The 20,691-nt window shown below is 25.6% G+C and overlaps 2 protein-coding genes, 1 long non-coding RNA gene and 4 other non-coding genes across 9 annotated transcripts; all 7 read left to right on the top strand.

Annotated features, from left to right (window-relative positions):
* Positions 1-71: 71 nt before the first annotated feature.
* Positions 72-153, top strand: Trnas-gcu (transfer RNA serine (anticodon GCU)). The gene has a single exon. It is a non-coding gene; the product is annotated as a tRNA-Ser (tRNA).
* A 3-nt stretch (positions 154-156) lies between these two features.
* On the top strand, positions 157-228 carry Trnaa-cgc (transfer RNA alanine (anticodon CGC)). Its single transcript has one exon. It is a non-coding gene; the product is annotated as a tRNA-Ala (tRNA).
* Positions 229-401: 173 nt separating this feature from the next.
* On the top strand, positions 402-7,375 carry LOC145742889 (uncharacterized). Of its 3 annotated transcripts, none has more exons than XM_082560725.1 (18): positions 402-474; positions 1,546-1,697; positions 1,833-1,980; positions 2,095-2,226; positions 2,314-2,472; positions 2,624-2,753; positions 2,974-3,061; positions 3,147-3,326; positions 3,780-4,008; positions 4,185-4,284; positions 4,508-4,618; positions 4,845-5,113; positions 5,445-5,529; positions 5,601-5,680; positions 5,805-5,867; positions 5,981-6,067; positions 6,249-6,314; positions 6,424-7,374. In XM_082560725.1, the coding sequence occupies exons 3-18, from the start codon at positions 1,914-1,916 to the stop codon at positions 6,477-6,479; spliced, it is 1,902 nt and encodes a 633-aa protein (XP_082416851.1). In that variant the 5' UTR covers positions 402-474; positions 1,546-1,697; positions 1,833-1,913; the 3' UTR covers positions 6,480-7,374. The 3 variants fall into 3 exon arrangements, with proteins under 3 accessions (XP_082416851.1, XP_082416849.1, XP_082416850.1); XM_082560723.1 differs by lacking the exon at positions 402-474 and adding an exon at positions 1,244-1,388; XM_082560724.1 differs by lacking the exons at positions 402-474; positions 3,147-3,326 and adding an exon at positions 1,244-1,388 and having other exon boundaries at positions 6,424-7,375.
* A 1,221-nt stretch (positions 7,376-8,596) lies between these two features.
* LOC145742118 (uncharacterized) lies at positions 8,597-9,822 on the top strand. Its single transcript, XR_014280951.1, has 3 exons — positions 8,597-8,690; positions 8,933-9,007; positions 9,742-9,822. It is a non-coding gene; the product is annotated as an uncharacterized LOC145742118 (long non-coding RNA).
* Positions 9,823-9,855: 33 nt separating this feature from the next.
* On the top strand, positions 9,856-20,355 carry LOC145742614 (receptor-type tyrosine-protein phosphatase F-like). The gene is made up of 32 exons (XM_082560391.1): positions 9,856-9,862; positions 10,027-10,140; positions 10,401-10,514; positions 10,645-10,758; positions 10,897-11,059; positions 11,175-11,299; positions 11,780-11,914; positions 12,036-12,176; positions 12,334-12,489; positions 12,712-12,844; positions 12,981-13,068; positions 13,192-13,371; positions 13,581-13,809; positions 14,009-14,108; positions 14,293-14,403; positions 14,608-14,873; positions 15,027-15,105; positions 15,224-15,327; positions 15,418-15,548; positions 15,708-15,807; positions 16,005-16,081; positions 16,235-16,369; positions 16,815-16,949; positions 17,080-17,216; positions 17,449-17,584; positions 17,802-17,905; positions 18,048-18,187; positions 18,330-18,406; positions 18,508-18,624; positions 18,943-19,083; positions 19,489-19,646; positions 19,750-20,355. Exons 1-32 carry the CDS (start codon positions 9,856-9,858, stop codon positions 19,958-19,960), a joined length of 4,158 nt encoding a protein of 1,385 aa, XP_082416517.1. The 3' UTR covers positions 19,961-20,355.
* A 31-nt stretch (positions 20,356-20,386) lies between these two features.
* Trnas-gcu (transfer RNA serine (anticodon GCU)) lies at positions 20,387-20,468 on the top strand. Its single transcript has one exon. It is a non-coding gene; the product is annotated as a tRNA-Ser (tRNA).
* Positions 20,469-20,471: 3 nt separating this feature from the next.
* Trnaa-cgc (transfer RNA alanine (anticodon CGC)) lies at positions 20,472-20,543 on the top strand. Its single transcript has one exon. It is a non-coding gene; the product is annotated as a tRNA-Ala (tRNA).
* The last annotated feature ends 148 nt before the right edge of the window (positions 20,544-20,691 follow it).

The raw sequence follows: 20,691 nt of genomic DNA, 5'->3' as shown, positions 1-20,691 counted from the left end.
TTTTAAACGACATATAATAAAAGTATTGGTAAAATTATGACTATGCGCAATAATCATAGATTTTTTGATGTGACGAGGTGGCCGAGTGGTTAAGGCGATTGACTGCTAATCCATTGTGCTCTGCACGCGTGGGTTCGAATCCCATCCTCGTCGTTTGGGGATGTAGCTCAGTGGTAGAGCGCACGCTTCGCATGTGTGAGGCCCCGGGTTCAATCCCCGGCATCTCCATTTTTTTCAAAATATAAATTGTAGCTGCCTTCCGAAAGTTTTTAAATATTCAATGCCTATGGAATTTCACAGAACCATTAACCGTAAAAGTAAAGAAAAAAAGGGATTTTTGATGAAGTAAAGTCACCAATTGTAAATAATGCTCAAAGAAGGTTGGTATGGTAGATGTAGTTATGTGTTGTATCGTTATAGTATATATACATAACAGTACTGTTCTGTTGAACTTTGGAGTGCACACATGATACGGTAATATAATTATATATTAAATTAGTGTGTTAAAATATTGTATTTAAAAACAAAATATTTATTCTATACTTCAGTATACAGATAATTTTTAAGATTCAGAGGCATAATTATGCATATTATTACAAGGTAGTTATATTAATTTTTAAACTTTAATTTATATTGTTAAGTGCATATTTTTGGAAACAAATTAAATCATGTACATACTATACTTGTAGTTATATTTAGAGTAAGATTTTCATTTGAATATTTGTCTTAAATTAACAAAACAAATGTTATTTTTTACTTTTTATTCTGGGTATTATGGGATATAAAGTAAACCCATTAATACTTTTTCTGTAACAAAGTGTTGCTGTTTGTAAAAATGTTTTTAAATGTAAAAAATTTAGAATATTTAATATAATTATATTGATTTATGTTTGGTAATTCGCACACTGTTGAATATACAGTATATTATATTTAAATAGTTTCAACAACTTGTGATGCAAACGTAACACATTACTGATTAATTTTTTTAAATTTTGATATAAAAATATATTAAGCCAATTTGTTGGTATATCAACTCTACCCACACATTCTTAGTTTGTGGGTAGGTTTGATACACTAACAAGTTGGCTTAATACTTATTCATACTTCCTTAATCTTTTGTGGTGATTTTAAACAGGTGCTGTTTGAAGTTATTTATAAGTTATATATTTTTTACAATATAATTTGTAGTTATTATAAACTACATTGTAAGAACTAAAATTAAACATTTTTAAATGTAGCTAGGTGAAGTTTATGCAGTTTTAAAATAATGAGTGTGTTGTTTAATTTAACAAAATTTGAAATAAGATGAATAATGGAAAATAAACTAACTATATTCAATATTATTGTGTATCTAAATCTATTTTTGACAAATAGTGTATTGTCTACAAGTAAGTATGGCTGTTTTATGTTTATGTGTTTACTTTTTTATGCTCTTCTTACTACATCTTTGTTATTATTAAATAGTATACAAATATGAATCTTTGATGTAAGGTATAATCTAATTTTTAATTGTTTTTTCTCTAAATACCAGTAAATTATTTTCAGGTACACCTGAACTTGTACAACCAACAAATTATTTGGTTAATCCAGCAAATAACAATGTAAAATTTACTTGCACTTTTAATGGTGATCCTTTGCCTTCAATTGAATGGAAATTCGATGACAACAGCACTGTTCATAACAATAGTCAATTTCAGGTATGTAGTGTTGTCTTAACAATTCTTGTATACCCAAAGAATATATTTTTATACTTCAGTACTAATTAAAACTTGCTTAGTATTTTTACTTTTTAATAACAGGTAATAACTATTTATGATACCTTTTAAATATAGATTAAAACTACAAATTTTTCTTCAAACCAAGTTAAAAGTACTTTGACTGTTTATGGGACATCTTGTAAACAAGTTGCCTTGATGAGATTCAGATGTTTTGCTACAAATTTTGTCACTGTTGCCAGCCAGACATTTGTTGCAAATATTGGTATTTAATAATATTTAGGAGCTTGGTAAACTAATTATTTAAAAATGAAAGATTACGATTAATTTTTTTTGGTTAATTTTAGTTAGTTTTACAATCCATTTTATATGCATTCAGATCAAAAAAATTTAGTTTATGACAAACAAATTAGAAGTTGTGAAAATGCTGTTAATTATTGCAAACAACATGGTGGCAAATTGGCAGTTATCCCAAGTCAAAGGGCTTTAAATTTATTGCAACCTATTGTGGGTGAGTTTTTTAAAATATAATTTGTAAGGTTTAAATTATATTAACGCTATAAAGTATCTCTTTGTAACATAACAATTGATTGAGCAGGACACTTCACTTATTGGATATCATCACTTACATCAAATTATTTTACAAATTGGTATGGTTCATTCAGTATACATGATATACATCCCGATGGTTGTATTCGTGTTCAGGGTCAACATTTTTGGACTTATGCTGCTTTTAATGCTTCAACACTGTGTGAAGGTAAAAAAAGTAATATGTCTGAAAATTAAAGTTTTTTTGAATAATCGTATTTAACCACCATTTATATTAAATTTAATAGCATAAACATATAAGCTTGTTAAACTTTTGTGTTGTATTTCAAAAATTAAACTAACTTTGCTTTAACAAAAAGTTGAAGACATTGTTCAACCTGTTATTAATGTAAAAAGTGTTTGTGATGTCACAGTCTTGAATATTTCATGGTCAATTTTACCAGAAGCTTTTTCCTTGCAACACAAACTTATTTACTTTGATCTATTAAGGTTATAACTCTAAATAAATCTAGAGTAGTGATTTTTTGTAAACTTACACAAAATAGATAGTTTAACTTTATTTCATAAAAAATGTTTTTGATTTATTTTGCAAGTAAAAACAATTAAGCATAAGTATTTTTGCATCTTGACTAAATAATCTTTATTTTGTAAATATATTGTTGTTATATTATAAATCCTAGCTTTTTTTAAACTAGTATATATATTTAAGAGCAACCAACATTAGCACTTTACTACACTCTGGACTAAATCATTATACAGCTTATGATCTTCAACAAAATATAACCTACTACATACAGGTAAAGCATTTTAATATTTATTTTTTACCAACATGAAGTTATTATTTTTATTTTTTTTTGTAAAAAATGTTAATGTAACTGTTAGGTTATCTCATTATTTATCGGATGTGAAATCACTACATCTAACAAGTTTACACAATATACAACACCACAGTTGTTTGTATCTCCTCCTAGTATTGTCAGTTTGGAATATAAAACTACAAATAATATTTGTGTTTTTACTTGGAAACCCCCAGTTCTTTTGGACAGAACAGAAAACTACTTGGTATAATTTTATTTTCTAATTATGTATTTAACAAATATATAATATAATGTTGTTTTTTTGTGGTTTAATTTTTATTTTGGTTATATGCATGGTTGCCAGAAGCTTCGACCATAAGCGCCCGTCTTTAATCCAATTTAAAAATACATTTTTGGAACAAAAATTTAAAAAAAAAAATATTCTAAAAACTAACATATACATTTTTCGTAACAACTTTTTAAATTTTTTTTATGTATAATACTTTTTGTCAAATTTTATTTTGAATATCGGTAAAATATGATCTTAAACTGACATTTTACGCGGCAATTTCGTCACCGACCCCCCGCGTTTTTTGCAGGCCGAACCTTCTGGCCGAAGCCTCTCATGGCCCAACCTTCTGGTCCCCATATGTATCATATAACTTTCCTATATTTATTTTCAAAATTAATTATTAAAAATAAATGTTTTTATATTTAGATAAGATTCACAGAAAAAATTGACAAAAACAGAGAATCTGTTATTTTTCCAACTCAAACAAAGACCACAGCTGTTCAACTTAACCAAACAAGGTTTATTTTGACCAACTTAAAACCCAACACTGATTATGGGTTTGAAATTGGGGCAGTTCCCAGTAGTCCTTGTCAAAATATAATTCCCATTGCTTGGTCATTTGCAGCAAGTGGAAAGTGTGTATCTAAACAACAAGGTAAATATAAATAAAATAAATTTTATTTGCTATCAGATTTTAGTTGTAATTTTTTCTTAAATGACAGTGGACGATTTTGTTTAATTTATGTGCTTTTATATATATCTTTTGTTTAATTCATGTGCTTTTATTAACAAAGAAAATATGAATTAAGTACCAACTATTTTATTGTTTAGCGCCAAATCTAAGTGAACTTTTAATTGCTCAACCTGTGATCCATAATGGTCAGGTAACTTTAAATCTAAGAAAAGTGTCTGAAAGAGATGGAATAATAAGGTTTTTGACAAAGACTAAGCAATATTATGATTATTAGAGTTGATGCATTTATTTTATAATACTGCTGATATTTTTTGTTTATAAAGAGTTTAATAGGAATGGCACTGTTATGTAAATCAGGCTTTATTTAAATTCTAATCATTTACATAATTGTTAATTCAGAATGTAAGTTTATAAATGATTTTTCATATAGCCTACATAAATAACTGCTCTATTTTTTTAGCTGCTACTTTGTTGTTGTTCAAGAAGTCAAGGATTCTATTGCTGAAATACAAAATGATCCAAATAACATCAAGCAAGATGCTGGTACCCATATTGCAATGGTTATATATGGGTAATAACAAATTCAGTACATGTGGAGGCTATTTGTTAAAACTGCAAAAAGTTGAATTTAGCAGTGTTATATAAATGCCTTTAATAGATGAAAATTTATAAAAAAAATTAGTAGATGTTTAAGCTTTGTAAACTATGTTAACTGTTTTTAATTTTTATATGTTTTATTTTTAAGCTAGATTTTCTTGCAACTATATATTGTTTAATCGCACTTACCATTTATATAGATCACCAGAGGAAAATTTCAAATTAACTTTAGGAGACAACAGTGAAACTTGTTGTGATGTAACTGGCAATGTTATTCAAGATTGTTTAAATTTAAGCAGAAAAAAACGCCAAATCAACAATATTATTAAGGCACAAAACTCACCGTTAACCCATGGTTCAAGCTATCAATATTATGTGATTACCTCTACACCACTGGATCAAGATAACATTATATATGTCACAAGCAATGTGTCAGAACCTTTTCTATATTCAGTTATTATTGTATCAGGTAAAATTTGTTATATAAAACATATAAAGATTTTATACCCTATTGTTAGTTTTATAAAAATTGATAATTATTTTGTGGATCCCAATAACAAACCACATAAAATAGTAGTTAAACCCATATGAAGCCCTAGCAAGGTGTTAATAGTGTTAACAGTGTTAACATGCAAGGTGTTTAGCCCTAGCAAGGTGATAATAGTGTTAACAGTGTTACATTGTTTAGGCTTATAGGCTTAATTAATCAACAGGTTAATAAAAAAGACAAAGCAACAATATACATTACTGATACAGCCAAAAAATAATTATTTAGTTTGTAAAAGCTTTTGATTTTACAGTTTTTCCAACTGCTTTGACAATTGGAATAATTTTTGGAATTTTCTTATTTTTGTTAATAGGAGTTGTTGCTTTCTGGATGTACAGGTAAAAAATAATGTGGGTTGAATAATACAATTTAAGATATTATTAATTTAACAAATTTATTTGTTTTAAAGGAAGCAATCATCAAAAACACAAAAAAAGTTTGGAAATAAACAATGTTGTCAGGATAATAACCAGATTAGCATCTATCAAAGTAAAATACAAATACATATTTAGGCATATACTCTTTTAAGTATACACTCTTAAAAAATTACCTTTAAAGTTTATTGTTATTAAATTGTGTAGGCTTCTTAATCAAGATTTACTTTATTTTTTAGATTATCGACTTAGCTTAAACGCAAACCAACAACAACTAAATAACACTAACACTGATTATGAAAGTAATATCTTTTTAAGATTTAATGCATTTTAAAATTTAAAATTTTAATTTTACAAAGATATAGATCACTAAATTGCAAATACCGCTAGATATAATTTAAACTATTTTTTTCAGTTCCAAATTTAAAGCATCAAGAATTTATTAAACCTTCACTAGAAGCAACTAACCAACAACCTGGTAATCAGAATAATGAATATAAAGGTAAGTATTCTTTGATGATCTCTATAAACAACTGTAAGTTCAGTCCTTGTACTTAATTTTAATTTAAACACTTTAATACTGTTAAAATACTACTTTCAAGTTCATTTTAAATACCCTTATTCAAATCTTTACCTAGCAACAGAGCACGTGATATATGTTTTTATATAAATCTTTTTTTTAGTTTCATTTAAGACAAATAAAGTCCAAGAATATGCTAACATTAGGGGTTCAGATGGTTCATTGAATGGTAATATTTAATATTTATATTTATTAAAAGAAATTTAAGTTGTTTAAGTAAACATATAAAAATAAGTTGAAACTTTATCAACTCTGTAATTTGATTAATTTATATTTAGATTTTAATAAAGAGTTAACAAAAGGAAATGAAGTTTATGAGCAAATTAAAGCTTAAAAATATATGCTGTCAGTGATATTAAACTTTTTTTGTATTGGACTTTTAATGAAAATGCTTGTTCATATATATATTTTAAAAATTATATAGATCTTATTTAAATAAAGGCATATGTTAAACTACTTGTTTAGGGAAATTCCCATAAATAAGATACATAAGAATGCTTGTTCGTTGAACTTTAGTATTTTGATTAAATGTCTTATATGTACGGTATGTTTTTCTTAAAAGTCAAACTGCTGTTCTATTAATAGATTAACTGTAACATCAGTATTGTGATGTGTTGTTGGTTTTGCAATATTATATAACTGTCACCCAATAATTTTATTTTTGGTTAACACAGTTTTAATGTGAAAAGTGGTATTAAAATTTTTGTTTTGAGCGATTAAAAAAATCAAAACAGACAGAAAATTTAAACTTTACTATTTTGGAATAAAAAGTTTCTATAGAAACGGTTAATTTTATCTTGTTTGTCTGCAATGCAAAAATTATTGTAAAACCAACTTTGTATCAGAGTATTTTTGTTTATTTATTCACAATCTTGTTTTCAATCAAATATTTTAACTTTGTATATATTGAATAACAAGTTAAAAACTGCTTTAAAGAATGGGCTATGCTAATAAGATAAGTTTTAGTAATAACAACAATAGGCCCATAACAAAACAACACAATGTAAAATATGTCCTTAAGTTAAACAAACACAAAATGCAATTTATTACTTTTTATTATAGATAATATGAAATATAAAAACATCCAAAAAATACTTTTCTATAACAAAGTGTTAGTGTTTGTAAAACAAATTTTAAATGTGAACAATTAATATAAACATTTATTATAATTATATTAAATAATGTGAGTTAATTGCCTCTATAGTGAATATAAAATATATTATATTTAAATAGTTTTTTCAACTTGCAAACATAACACATTAGTGATTTATTTTTTTAAATATCGATATAAATAAGTATTAAGCCAAATTGTTGGTATATCAAACCTACCCACACATTTTTAGTTTACTTCCTTGATCTTTTGTGTTGATTTTAAACTGTTTATAAGTATATATATATATATAAGTTATATATTTTTACAATATAATTTGTAGTTAATATAAGCTACATTGTAAGAACTAAAATTAAACACTTTTAAATGTAGCTAGGTGAAGTTTATGCAGTTTTAAAATAATGAGTGTGTTGTTTAATTTACCAAAAATTTGAAATAAGATGAATAATGGGAAATAAACTTACTATATTTAATATTATTGTGTATTTAATTCTATTTTTGATAAAGAGTGTATTGTCTACAAGTAAGTATGGCTGTATTCTGTTTATGTGTTTACTTTTTTATGCTCTTCCTATTACATCTTAGCGATACGTCTAAAAATTAAAGTTTTTTTGAGTAATCGTATTTAACCAGTCATTTGTATTTAATCTAATAGCATAAAAATATTAGCTTGTTGTGTTGTATTACAAAAATTAAACGAACTTTGTTTTAAAAAAAGTTGAAGAGATTGTTCAATCTGTTATTAATATAAAAAATGATATTTGTGATGTCACAATCATGAACATTTTGTGGTCAATTTTACCAGGAGCATTTTCCTTGCAACACAAACTTATTTACTTTGATCAATTAAGGTTGTAACTATAAATATAACTAGCGTAGTGATTTTTTGTACAGCACTGTTCATAACAATAGTCAATTTCAGGTATGTAGTGTTATTTTTTTAAATTTTATATACCCAAAGCACCTGTTTTTTTACTATCATTTAAAAATTGTTTAATATCTATACTTTTTGAACTATTCATAATACCTTTAAATATAGATTAAAACTACAAATTTTTCTTCAAACCAAGTTAAAAGTACTCTGACTGTTTATGGAACATCTTGTAAACAAGTTGCTTTAATGAGATTCAGATGTTTTGCTACAAATTTTGTCACTGTTGCCAGCCAAACATTTCTTGCAAATATTGGTATTTAATTAATATTTAGGAGCTTGGTAAACTCATTATTTAAAAAATGAAAGATTACGATTAATTTTTTTGGTTAATTTTAGTAAGTTTTACAATCCATTTTATATGCATTCAGATCAAAAAAATTTAGTTTACGACAAACAAATAAGAAGTTGTAAAAATGCTGTTAACTATTGCAAACAACATGGTAACAAATTGGCAGTTATCCCAAGTCAAAGGGCTTTAAATTTATTGCAACCCATTAAAGGTCAGTTTTTTGAAATAAAATACATGTAAGGTTTATATTATATTAACGCTAAAGTATCTCTTTGTACCATAACATTTGATTGAGCAGAACACTTCATTTATTGGATATCATCACTCACAGTTAAAAAAAACAATAAATTCTTACAGTAAATATTAACTTATTAATTTAGAAAATAGTTTTTTTATATATTTTATTGGTCTTATTGGTAATAAAAACTACGATAATCATTTTGTGTTTTCTAGTATTAGCAAAAAGGAAAATATTTAGTGTAAATCTTCAACTGCAGCGTTAAAAACAAAAAGTAACAATTTATGCAGGTTTGTTATGTTTGTTTTCATTAAGTAGTATTTTTGTTTAAAAACCTTAAATTTAGTATTCAAAATTTACTTTAAAAATATTTTATTTAAATTCTCGGTTAAAATAATACAATAAATGATGCTGTTTACAGTATGAGTTATTTTAAAATGCTAAAACTAAACTAGGCTATTTAAATACTTAAGGATTATGAAACTAACCTATTGTTTTAACTAATCCACCTACATTTCCTTTTTTTAGCTTTATTTTTATAACTTAAATAAACAAAATTGTTTAATTAAGTAAGTTTTGTAAGATACACAGACTAGTTTTATTAAGTAGGACTTCGATAAAGTGAAGCAAATAAAAGATTTATTTTTTTCTAGTTGTTTTTTTATTAATTTTGGTTATAATATTAAAGTAATATTTTGTCGATTTCTAACAACCAGCAGTATTAAGTAGTTTCTTAACTTTAAGTTTGAAAAAGTTAAAAAATGCAAAACAAGTTTAAAATGTTTCTTGTTATTGTTTATTTAAATACACTTTTAATAAATGTTGTATGGTCTGTGAGTAAGTATTTTGTTAAAAATTTGTTGTTAAAGAATTACATGCAAATAAAATAATATTGCCGGATATTTTTATTTCTACAATTAATATTGTTTTAAGTTATTAATTACAAAAATTAGTCAATTTTATTTAAATCTAAGTTAATTTTGCATACATTTTCTTTTTAAACTTTTTTATTGTTAATATTAAGGTATAAACCCTTGTCAAGATCCATCACCATGTCAAAATGGTGGAACATGCACCCCTGGTCAAGATAATACTTTTACTTGTACCTGTGTTGTTGGATATAAAGGAGAAACTTGCAATGGTAAGTGTAAAACTTATATTAACATTAACATAGATCAGCAATAACTTTTAACAAAATAATTCAAGTAACATTATTAATTATTAGAAATACTATTTTTTATTAAGCAATTGCAAAAAAATTAATTTCAATATTGTCATTTAAACTATTTTTTTTTTTTAATATTTATAGAAATAGATGAATGCCAATCAAACCCCTGTCTCAATGGTGGGACTTGCACCGATCTTAATAATGATTACAGTTGTTCTTGCATAACTGGTTACACAAATAAAGATTGTTCTGTTGGTAAGTGTACAAAAATATATGAAGATAACAATTTGTAATGATAAATTAATATCTTAAATTCTAAGATATATTTTAATATTTTAGAAGTATATATTATTAAATGTATACAATTTTTGTTTTTCTTGGTTTAATGATTTATTTTATGGCAGCAAAAATACATGTTTTAGCTATTGCTTTTAGTTAAAACTTTTTTTATTTTTTAAAAGTTTTGGTAGTTAAGAATAAAGAATAAATAAAGAATCGTTTTCTTCTAATTGTAGATATAAATGAATGCCAATCAAACCCTTGTCTTAATGGTGGGTCTTGTAATGATCTTGTTAATGATTATAGTTGTTCTTGCATGGCTGGTTACACAAATAATAATTGTTCTGTAGGTAAGGGTACCTTGAACTTTAGGATATATTGTTTTCTTCTATATAAATAAAAAAGTGGTTTAAAAATAACTGATAAATGGAATTTTACATTCAGAGTGAGTTACTATTTAAGTTTTGTATATTTTATTAGACATTAATGAATGTGCATCACAACCATGTAAAAATAATGGGACTTGCACTGATCTTTTAAACAAATTTCAATGTAACTGTAGTTTTGCATATACCGGAGAACTGTGTAATAAAAGTAAGAATATTAATAGACTTTATTTATGATTAAGATGAAATGTTATTTATAATGTTGTTTTCATTATTGCGTTGTGTGCGTTTTATATGTGTTATTTAACTTAAAACAATTTGTGTTTTAACTCTAAACTTTTTATAGTTGTTTTTGAACTATCTGCAAACCCATCCCAATATTTTGGATTAAATCAAAAATTTTCTTTAACTTTTAAAGTTAAAGTAAATGGTAAGGGATCTGTTAGCTGTGATCTTTATTTCAATTATAAAAAACTGAGTTCTTTTTCTAAGATAACAACTGAAAAAAGGTATTTTTGCCAAATTTGATTAAAATTAAATGAAAAAATTTTAAGTTAAAATATTATAAAAAGATATTTTTTATTCAAAGTTTAAACAAAATAAAATTTTTAAAAAAATTTTAAGCTTGTTTTATGATATTGAAAATGCCCAATCTTCAAATACTGGTCAATATAATGTCACCTGTAGTTTTACCCCTAATGATGGACTTCCGTATACCAGAGATCTTATTGTTTATGTTTCTATTTTAGGTAAAGTTTTTTATATTAAATTTAATAAAATGCATTTTTTTTAATTTTTAGAAGTTAATTTATTGGTATACCTCTGCTTTTTATTTTATATTAACTAATAAATATATTTTTAATTTATTGTTTATGCTAAAACTTGAAAATTTTGTTTTTTCTGTGAATTATAAAATAATAGTTATTAAAATATAATTTTAGGTACTCCTGAACTTGTACCACGAACAAATTACTGAGTTAATCCAGCAAATAACAATGTTAAATTTATTTGCACCTTTCATGGTTATTCTTTGCCTTCAATAAAATGGAAATTTTTTGACAACAGCACAGTTCAAAACAATAGTCAATTTCAGGTATTAAGAGTTTAAAGCAACATGTACTTCTTCGATAATTAGCATAAATTTATAAACTTAAAAGTGTTGTTTATGTAATTAGCTTAGTAAATATATTGACCATTATTAATTTTACCATAGATTGTTAAAACTACAGACCCTTTAATAGATCAAACAAAAAGTACTTTAACTGTTTATGGAACATCTTGTAAACAAGTTGCCTTGATGAGATTCAGATGTTTTGCTACAAATTTTGTCACTGTGGCTAGCCAGCTATTTGTTACTGTTATGGGTAAGAGCTGTAACTATATAAAATTGTATTCATGTAAAAGTTATTTAAAAATCTATCTGAATTAGGGTCCTTAAATGTTTTATTGATTTATTTAAAAACACAATTCTTTTATGTCAATCAGATCATGGAAACTTAATATATGACCCACAAATAAGAAGTTGTAAAGATGCAGTAAATTACTGCAAACAGCAAGGTGGTAAACTAGCTGTTATTCCCAGTCAAAGTGCTTTAAATTTGTTACAAAAATCACCAGGAATAACTAGTAATCTATTATAATTTATATTTAAAAATTTGCAGATATATCTATATATTTAAAAATTTGTTAAAAACTTTTAAAAAAATTTGATAGTGAAATATAAAAATAAATTAATAAACTAAATTGATAAAATTGTTAAAATTTTAAATGTAAAATATATTAGCATTGGAAATGTCTTATTGGATATCATCACTTACATCAAATTATTTTACAAACTGGAAACATGATTATTTTACTCCCCACCCAGATGGTTGTATTCGAGTTCATGGTCAATATTTTTGGGGTTTTGCTGCTTTTAATGCTTCGACACTGTGTGAAAGTAGACAAAATGTTTTTGTTATTTGTTACAGTTATTTATTTTATAAGTAAATTTTATTTATGTAAACATATAACTAATGGTTTTGTTATTTCTTAAGTAGACTAATTACTTTTTAAATATAAGGTTGCACATTTGAATTAAATATCATTAGAAATGTAGGTAATTAACTTATCTTTTGTTATACAATAGTGTATACAATTTTTTTTTATAAAACGATTAAAGTTGAGAATGTTCTGCAACCTGATATAAAAATTGAAAGTGATATTTGTGATGTCACAATCTTGAACATTTCTTGGTCAATTTTACCAGGAGCTTTATCCTCGCTACACAAACTTATTTACTTTAATTTGTTGAAGTAAGATTTTAAATAAAAGATAAAAAAAAACTGTGGCTTTAAATTTTAAATTTTTACATATTTTTGTTGTTCATAAATAGTTTATATAATAAAATTACAAGTAAAAAAAATTAAATAAAGTTTTTTATTTATTTAGATCAACCAGCAATACCACTTTAACCAACCCTGGAGTAAAAAACTACATAGCTCATGGCCTTCAACAAAATACAACCTACCAAATTCAAGTAAAACAAAATTATTTAATATGCCTATGTGTGTACATAAATCAAAATTTTTGTTTTGATCAAATAATTGTAGAGTGCATCAAAAATAGTTAAAAATTGGATTACGTTTGACTGATATTTTAGGTCATTCCATTATTTAATGGATGTCAGAATGCAACATCTACTAACTTCACACAATATACAACACCACATTTGTATGTAACACCACCAACCAATACTGGTTTAAAATATCAAAGTGCTAATAATACTTGTATTTTTACGTGGAAATCACCGTTTTTTCTTAACAGGACAGAGAACTACATGGTAAGTATTTATTTTGTAGGTTATTTTTGAATGCTAGTATAACTTAAGCTTTAATATTGCTTCCTGGGTGTTAAGAATAACTTCCTTGAGTTTGTTAAGATTATAACATAGTAACATTTTCTCATTTTATTTTGTTTATAAAAAAAAGGGTAATCTGCTCAATTATTTTAATATAAAAATACTATTTTTAAATTCTATTTTGTATTAAGCTAAGATTTACTGAGAAAGTAAACAAAAAGAGGGAATCTGTTATTTTACTTTCACAAACAAAGATCTCAAATGTTCAACTCAACCAAACAAGTTATACTTTAACAAACTTAAAACCGAACACTGATTATGAGTTTGAAATTGGTGCAGTTCCCAGCAGTCCTTGTCAAGATAAAACTCCCATTGCTTGGTCAGGTGCTGTAAGTGGAGAATGTGTTACAAAGCAACAAGGTAAATTAATACAGTTAAGTTAATTTGTTTTATAATATTTACTTTTAAACTTCTCTTAAAAACTTTTGTTGTTTTTATAATGTTAAATCAAATAACCAGCATCTGTAAATATTGTAAATTATTTAATAACTTAAGATTAGGTATCAACCTAATTTCCTGTGTTTTTAAGTAATTTGACACCTAACGCTTTATTATTCAGCCCCAAAAGCAAATGAGCTGTTAGTTACCAAACCTGTACTCTTAAACAACCAAGTTACTTTAACTTTAAGCAAAGTGTCTGAAAGAAATGGAATAATAAGGTTTTTAAACAGTATTTTTTGTGCTTAATAGTTGATGAACAACATTACTAAAAAGTGATATGAAAACATGTTTCTACTTATTGGATTTATAAAGTACTTCAGTGAAATGCCAACGAAATTGTTGAAAATTCATTATTTATAAAAGTATGACGCTTTTACTATTGAGTTGTGTTTAATTTTTTAGTTGCTACTTTGTTGTTGTTCAAGAGGTCAAGAATGTTACTGCTGAAACAAAAATGGATCCAAATAACATAAACCAAGATTCTGGTGCCCATATTGCAATGGTTATATATGGGTAATAATAATTAAATAATAAATCAATTAAATATTTTTATTTTTTGTTTAAATTTTAAATAACAATAAATAAACTTTCAATAATTTTTACTATATTTGGTATTTTTAAATTTTCTACAAATCATTGTTATACTTTTTGTTTTGGTTTATTAATATATACTTTTGTGAATTTAGTTTAATGTCTTTATAAAACACGTTTTTATAGATCACCACAAGAAGATTTTAAACTAACTTTAGGAGACAACAGTGAAACTTGTTGTGATGTCACTGGCAATGTTATACAAGATTGTTCAAATTTAAGCAGAAAAAAACGCCAAATCAACAATATTTTTAAGGCACAAAACTTACCGTTAACCCCTGGATTGAAATATCAATATTATGTGATTACCTCAACACCAGTGGAGCAAAATAATATTAAATATGTTGCAAGTAATGTGTCAGAACCTTTTTTGTACCCCAATATTATACCAGGTAAAAATAACAATCCAAAAATTACCTACTAAATATTTTGTTACAAAATGTTAGATATATTCTAACTCTATCATACAACTTTAACTTAATATCTAGTAGAAATATCAGCAAAGTTTTACGAATAATATTTAATTTGCCTTTTTTATTTTATAGTTGTTGGCCCAAACATTTTAGTCATTATTATATTGTTGGTGATAGTGGTAATCGTAGTTGTGATACTAGTATACAAAAGGTAAACTTAATAAATTTTATCAAATTAGGTGTAAAATTAGATTTAACATAAAGCTAAATGGTTTTGTAACTTTAATATGTGGTTGTCATGACTATTGTAATTTATTTTTAATTTTTAGAAAAAACATTTTGAATTTTGTACAAAAATCAAAGTTAGTTCAAACTCCTGTTCCTGAACCATCAGTATTAGTTCATATGGATGGAAATCAAGCTTCAGTGTCGGGTGAATTTAATATCTTTTTTTTTTTTTGGTCGATATACAAAATACTTTGCTAATTAAAATAGTAGCTTAAATAATTTCATTTTTATAAAGTGCAAAACAATGAATATGAGAATGTTGGAGCGTTTTCAATGAATAAGTTTAGTATTTCTGCTGAGAGTTTGCTGGCAGTTTACAACTCAAAGCATAAGGATGATGATAAACAATTTATAAGTGAATTCAAGGTATCTTTGGCAATATTTTAATTATTTTTAAAGGTTTATTTAAAAGACACATGATAACATTCTATTTAGGTTGTAGTTTTAAAATTTATAAGTTATTAAGATATGATTAAAATAACATACCAATATAGTGTTGTTTATGCTTTAATATCATATTTTCAGACCCATTTACCTAAAGTGGTATCCATGACTCCAATAATATCAACAGTGGCTATATTAGATAACAACAAAGCTAAAAATCGATACAAGAACATTATTCCAAGTATGTTTGCTTAAATAATTTTTTTTTTGTATATCTTAAAATACAATTTGTCAATTTAATTTTTTTGGTATTTTTAACTCAGTTATTTTGCAGGCCAATAGATTCTAAATCTTTTACAACTAGAAAAATAAATTTACATTTTAAAAGTTATATCTAATCTTTATTCAATGTTTTTCATACGTCATTTTTTTCTTAAGGTGACAATTCAAGAGTTGTTCTAAAGACCCTGCCTGACACACCAAACTCAGACTACATTAATGCTTCATATATTAATGTAAATATTAATAAACTGTTAAAATTAAAAGTAATTTTAAAATTACATAAATCTAAAATACTACAAAAATTTAAAAGTAAAATGTCTTAAATAAGGTATTATTGATATAATGACTTCCTTGAATTATTGTGTTTTATATTGTTTAATTTATAGGGAATGGATCAAGAAAAAAAATTTATTGCTGCTCAAGGTCCAAAGGCTTCAACCATTAATGATTTTTGGAGAATGTTGATTGAAAATAACAGCAATGTTATTGTCATGCTAACGCTAGTTACAGAAAATGGCAAGGTGACCACTTAAATATCGATTCTTAGCTCTAACTATATTTATATGTGTTTGTATTTTGTGACAAGTGTTTATCTATTGGGCTAAATTTAATCTACCAATGTTTATGTATGTGGGTATTTTCTTAACTTTAAAATAACTTTATAACAACAATGTAGGCTGAAATTTTAGTTGCAGTGTTGTTTTATGGATAAATTTTTGTTGTTAGTAATCATTGATTGTCTATATTTATATAAATTATGTAGGTGGCTTGTAATCTTAATGTTTGTTTATACAAGCATAAATTGTTATTTGTTCGAAAGGTAAAAAGGTTAAAAAACTAGTTTTTTTTGTATTTTGTGTGTTTTAAAAATATACTTAATATTAAAAAATATTACAAAAATATAATACAAATTACAAATACACCTTTGTGTAAATACTTACAATGAAAATAGTTTAAATTTTCCAGGATAAATGTGCCCAATACTGGCCCAAATTGGGCAAAGAAGTTGTTCATGGAAATCTCAATGTTAAAACCTTGGAAGAGGTAAATGTTGGAGAATACACTAAGAGAACTCTACTAGTTACTGTAGAAAACACTAAGGTAATTACTATAACAAATTTAATAGTTTAAAAAGAATTTAAATTAACAATTACTTGTGTATTTTTTTTGTAAATGGTAGTTGATATAATTTGGATTATTTTTTTGTTTTTGAAATGTTTATTTTTTAAAGGAAAGTGTAACTGTTCAACATTTTCAATATATATCATGGCCAGATCATGGAATTCCTGACACCACATCATCATTGCTTAAACTTCATAAGGCTGTTATTAATGTTGATAAAACTGGACCCATTATAGTGCATTGCAGGTATACTATCTTTAAACAAAAATAATTGTGTTTCCTTTTAAATAACTTGTGATTAAGATATATTTTTCTAAAATTTTAAAACGTATTTTAATTTGTTACAAATACTTATTTTCAATAATAACATTGTTGTTTTTTGTTTAAGAGATACTTCAATAATGCTATTTTAAAATTTATTGACAGAATTTACTTATCATGTTAAATAAAATTTTTATGACAAGTTTGTTTGCTACAGTGCTGGAGTTGGTAGGACTGGAACATTTATTGCTCTTGACATATTGAAAGAACAACTGGAAAGTAATAAAAGTGTTAATGTGTTCAAATGTGTTCATGACATGAGGTTGAACAGAACTGATATGGTTCAGTCAATAGTAAGTGATTTTGGATTTTAAATTCTGACATTATAAAAACAAATTTTAAAAAACATAAATTAAACTGAATTTAGTACAAAAGGTAGCCTATCTAGAAAGTATACATTTTAAATTTATCAAGATATGATTAATTTTATTTTTTTTTTACCGAATTTCATGTTATATCTAAACATTTAACATACTGTTTGGCCAATGTAATTAAAACACTGCTTTTAAGGCCCAATATGCTTTGTTACATAAAATGTTGGCTGAAATCCACCATTTTGGAGATACAGAAGTTGATGTTGGAAGTATGCTAAAGTATATGGAATCTATTAAAACGTAGCCCTTCTTCTTATTTATTTAAAAATCTGCGACATGTACTTAAATTATAAAAAGTTATTAATTTTTGTTCAACAAATATACTTAACTAAAAAATTAACTTTTATTTTTATTTAAATTTTTTTTAAATTGTATGTCGTAGAATAAATGAACAGACCAACACTTCAATTTTACAAGATCAGTTTAAAAACCTTTCCTTGGTTAAACCTTATTATTGCAAGACAGACATAGCCTACACACCTGCTAATTTAGAGGCTTATAGGAATTCTTCAGTAAAACCATGTAACTTCTTACTTATGCTTAACTAATATGTTTATGCTATGACCAAGTATTGCCCTAATATTTGTCTTGTTTAATAATTGTTTCTTAAAGATAGATTTTTGTTATTTAAAATTACTATTATTTATTGTTATTTGCATTTTAGATGACCACAACGTTCCATTCATTAATTTTAAAGAAGGAGACTGCGATGTACCTTACATCAATGCTTCATTAATTAAGGTTTAAATATGTTTAAAAAGATCCATAATAAAATGTAAAGCTGTTCAAAAAAATGTCAAAATATTAATTTTTCTTTTACTTTGAAATTTTTTTTTACTTAGGCCTATCGAACTGGTGAATATTACATAGTTGCGGAAGATCCTATACCAGAAAAAGTTCATTTATTTTGGAGATGTGTAGTTGATAATGGAATCAGCTGTATTGTTATGCTACCTGGGGTAAATATTTGAAATGTTTTTTGTGACATCTTCTATTTTTTTTAACAATGTACTTTCTTCTTATTTTTTACAAGTTTTGTTTTTAAAAAAGATATTGAGGGCCTAACTTTAATATATTTGATTATTGGCAACCTTTCTTTTAATTTTGTGATGAAACTAGAGTGTCAACTGGTAAAATGTTCTAAAAACATAAATATTTAAATTTAGACAACGAAAAAAAACATAAAATATTACAAAAAAATTTTTTTTTAATTAATATATTGTCAATTAATATACAACTATGTTGAAAATTTTTAATTTGTTATTTTAATAAAAAAGGGTGATTTAAGCTGTACAACGTATTGGACTGATCCATCAGTACTCATTTCATTTAATGAAGTAACAGTAAATTCTCTTGGAGTGATTGAACACAAGGGGTACATTGAAAGGGTTTTGGAAATATTTTTTGAAGACACACTGGTAACCTTTATGCTTTTCAATGTTTTTAATTTGATTTATTGCATGTTTAAATAGTGTTTGATCGAATTATATTACTACTTAACATATTTTTAATGTATTTATTGTCAGTTTTTTTATTATACAAATTAGGTAAATGTAATATTTTTTTTATTTTGGTTTTTCGCACATTGATAAAAGTAAATAATAAATATGATATACAATTAATATTATAACAATGCGACGGGAAAAAATAACAAAATCAATTTAATGATTTAAAACATGCCAAAAGTATTAATGTTTACATAAAGATTTTAAGTATGTTATGGCATGGTCACCAAACCCTAAATATCTTATGAGTAAATGACTAATTAAAATATTTATAAGTTACATGGAAATAAGTTTTATTCGTATTAATATTTATTTTAGGAAACATCCACAGTGAGGCAATATGTTATGAAAGATTGGGACGAAAACGCTTTGCCAAATCCTTCGGTAATAATCGATGTTTTAACTAAGGTGGAAGCATGCTCAACTGAAACTGTCGAGGTCAAAGGAAAAAAATTAATTGCAATGATTCACTGCAGGTAACTAAACAAACAAAAAAGTCAATAACACACTTTGTAACATATTAAATATAAAGTTTATTTTAAATTGAAAATTTTTTGCTTTTAAAATATTTTTTGGTAGCGACGGATCGGACAAAAGTGGAACTATCTGCGGTATTTCAAACTTGTTGGAGCGGTTTAGAAACGAGAACAAGCTCGATGTATTCCGAGCAATTAAGGATCTAAGAGATGCACGAGAGAACATGGTTGGAAGTGAAGTAAATTATGAGTTTTGCTACAAGGTTCTTGCTGAATATATTCAGTCGTTCGACCTATACGGAAATTTTAAATAATAATAGTTCTAAAAAACTATTTACAAACAAATATAAATATTATTACAAACTATATGTGAAACTATATGTAACTATATGAAACTATATGTAACTATATGTATTGCAAACTATATGTATTGCAAAAACTATTGCAAACTATATGTGAATATATTGAATAATAACATTATATTAAACGGAAAAGAAATATATTGTCATATATTATTTGAATGGACTTATTTTTTTTATATTGTATTAGACGTAATTTAGATGTCGTCATATGTTATTTGTGTGGACTCAACATTTCTTTTTTGATCAAGATAATTTTTACCATTGATAGTGTTTTGACAATTATGTGCAATGTATGGGAAGTTAAATATTATAACCAACACATAATAAAAGTATTGGTAAAATTATGACTACACGCAATAATCATAGACTTTTTGATATGACGAGGTGGCCGAGTGGTTAAGGCGATGGACTGCTAATCCGTTGTGCTCTGCACGCGTGGGTTCGAATCCAATCCTCGTCGTTTGGGGATGTAGCTCAGTGGTAGAGCGCACGCTTCGCATGTGTGAGGCCCCGGGTTCAATCCCCGGCATCTCCATTTTTTTCAAAATATAAATTGTAGCTGCCTTCCGAAAGTTTTTAAATATTCAATGCCTATGGAATTTCACAGAACCATTAACCGTAAAAGTAAAGAAAAAAAGGGATTTTTGATGAAGTAAAGTCACCAATTGTAAATAATGCCCAAA

Source organism: Corella eumyota, chromosome 2 (genome assembly GCF_963082875.1).
Source record: "Corella eumyota chromosome 2, kaCorEumy4.1, whole genome shotgun sequence".
Classification (NCBI taxonomy): domain Eukaryota; kingdom Metazoa; phylum Chordata; class Ascidiacea; order Phlebobranchia; family Corellidae; genus Corella; species Corella eumyota.
Note: the sequence above shows the minus strand (reverse complement) of the source record. Positions and strands in the feature narration are given on the sequence as shown.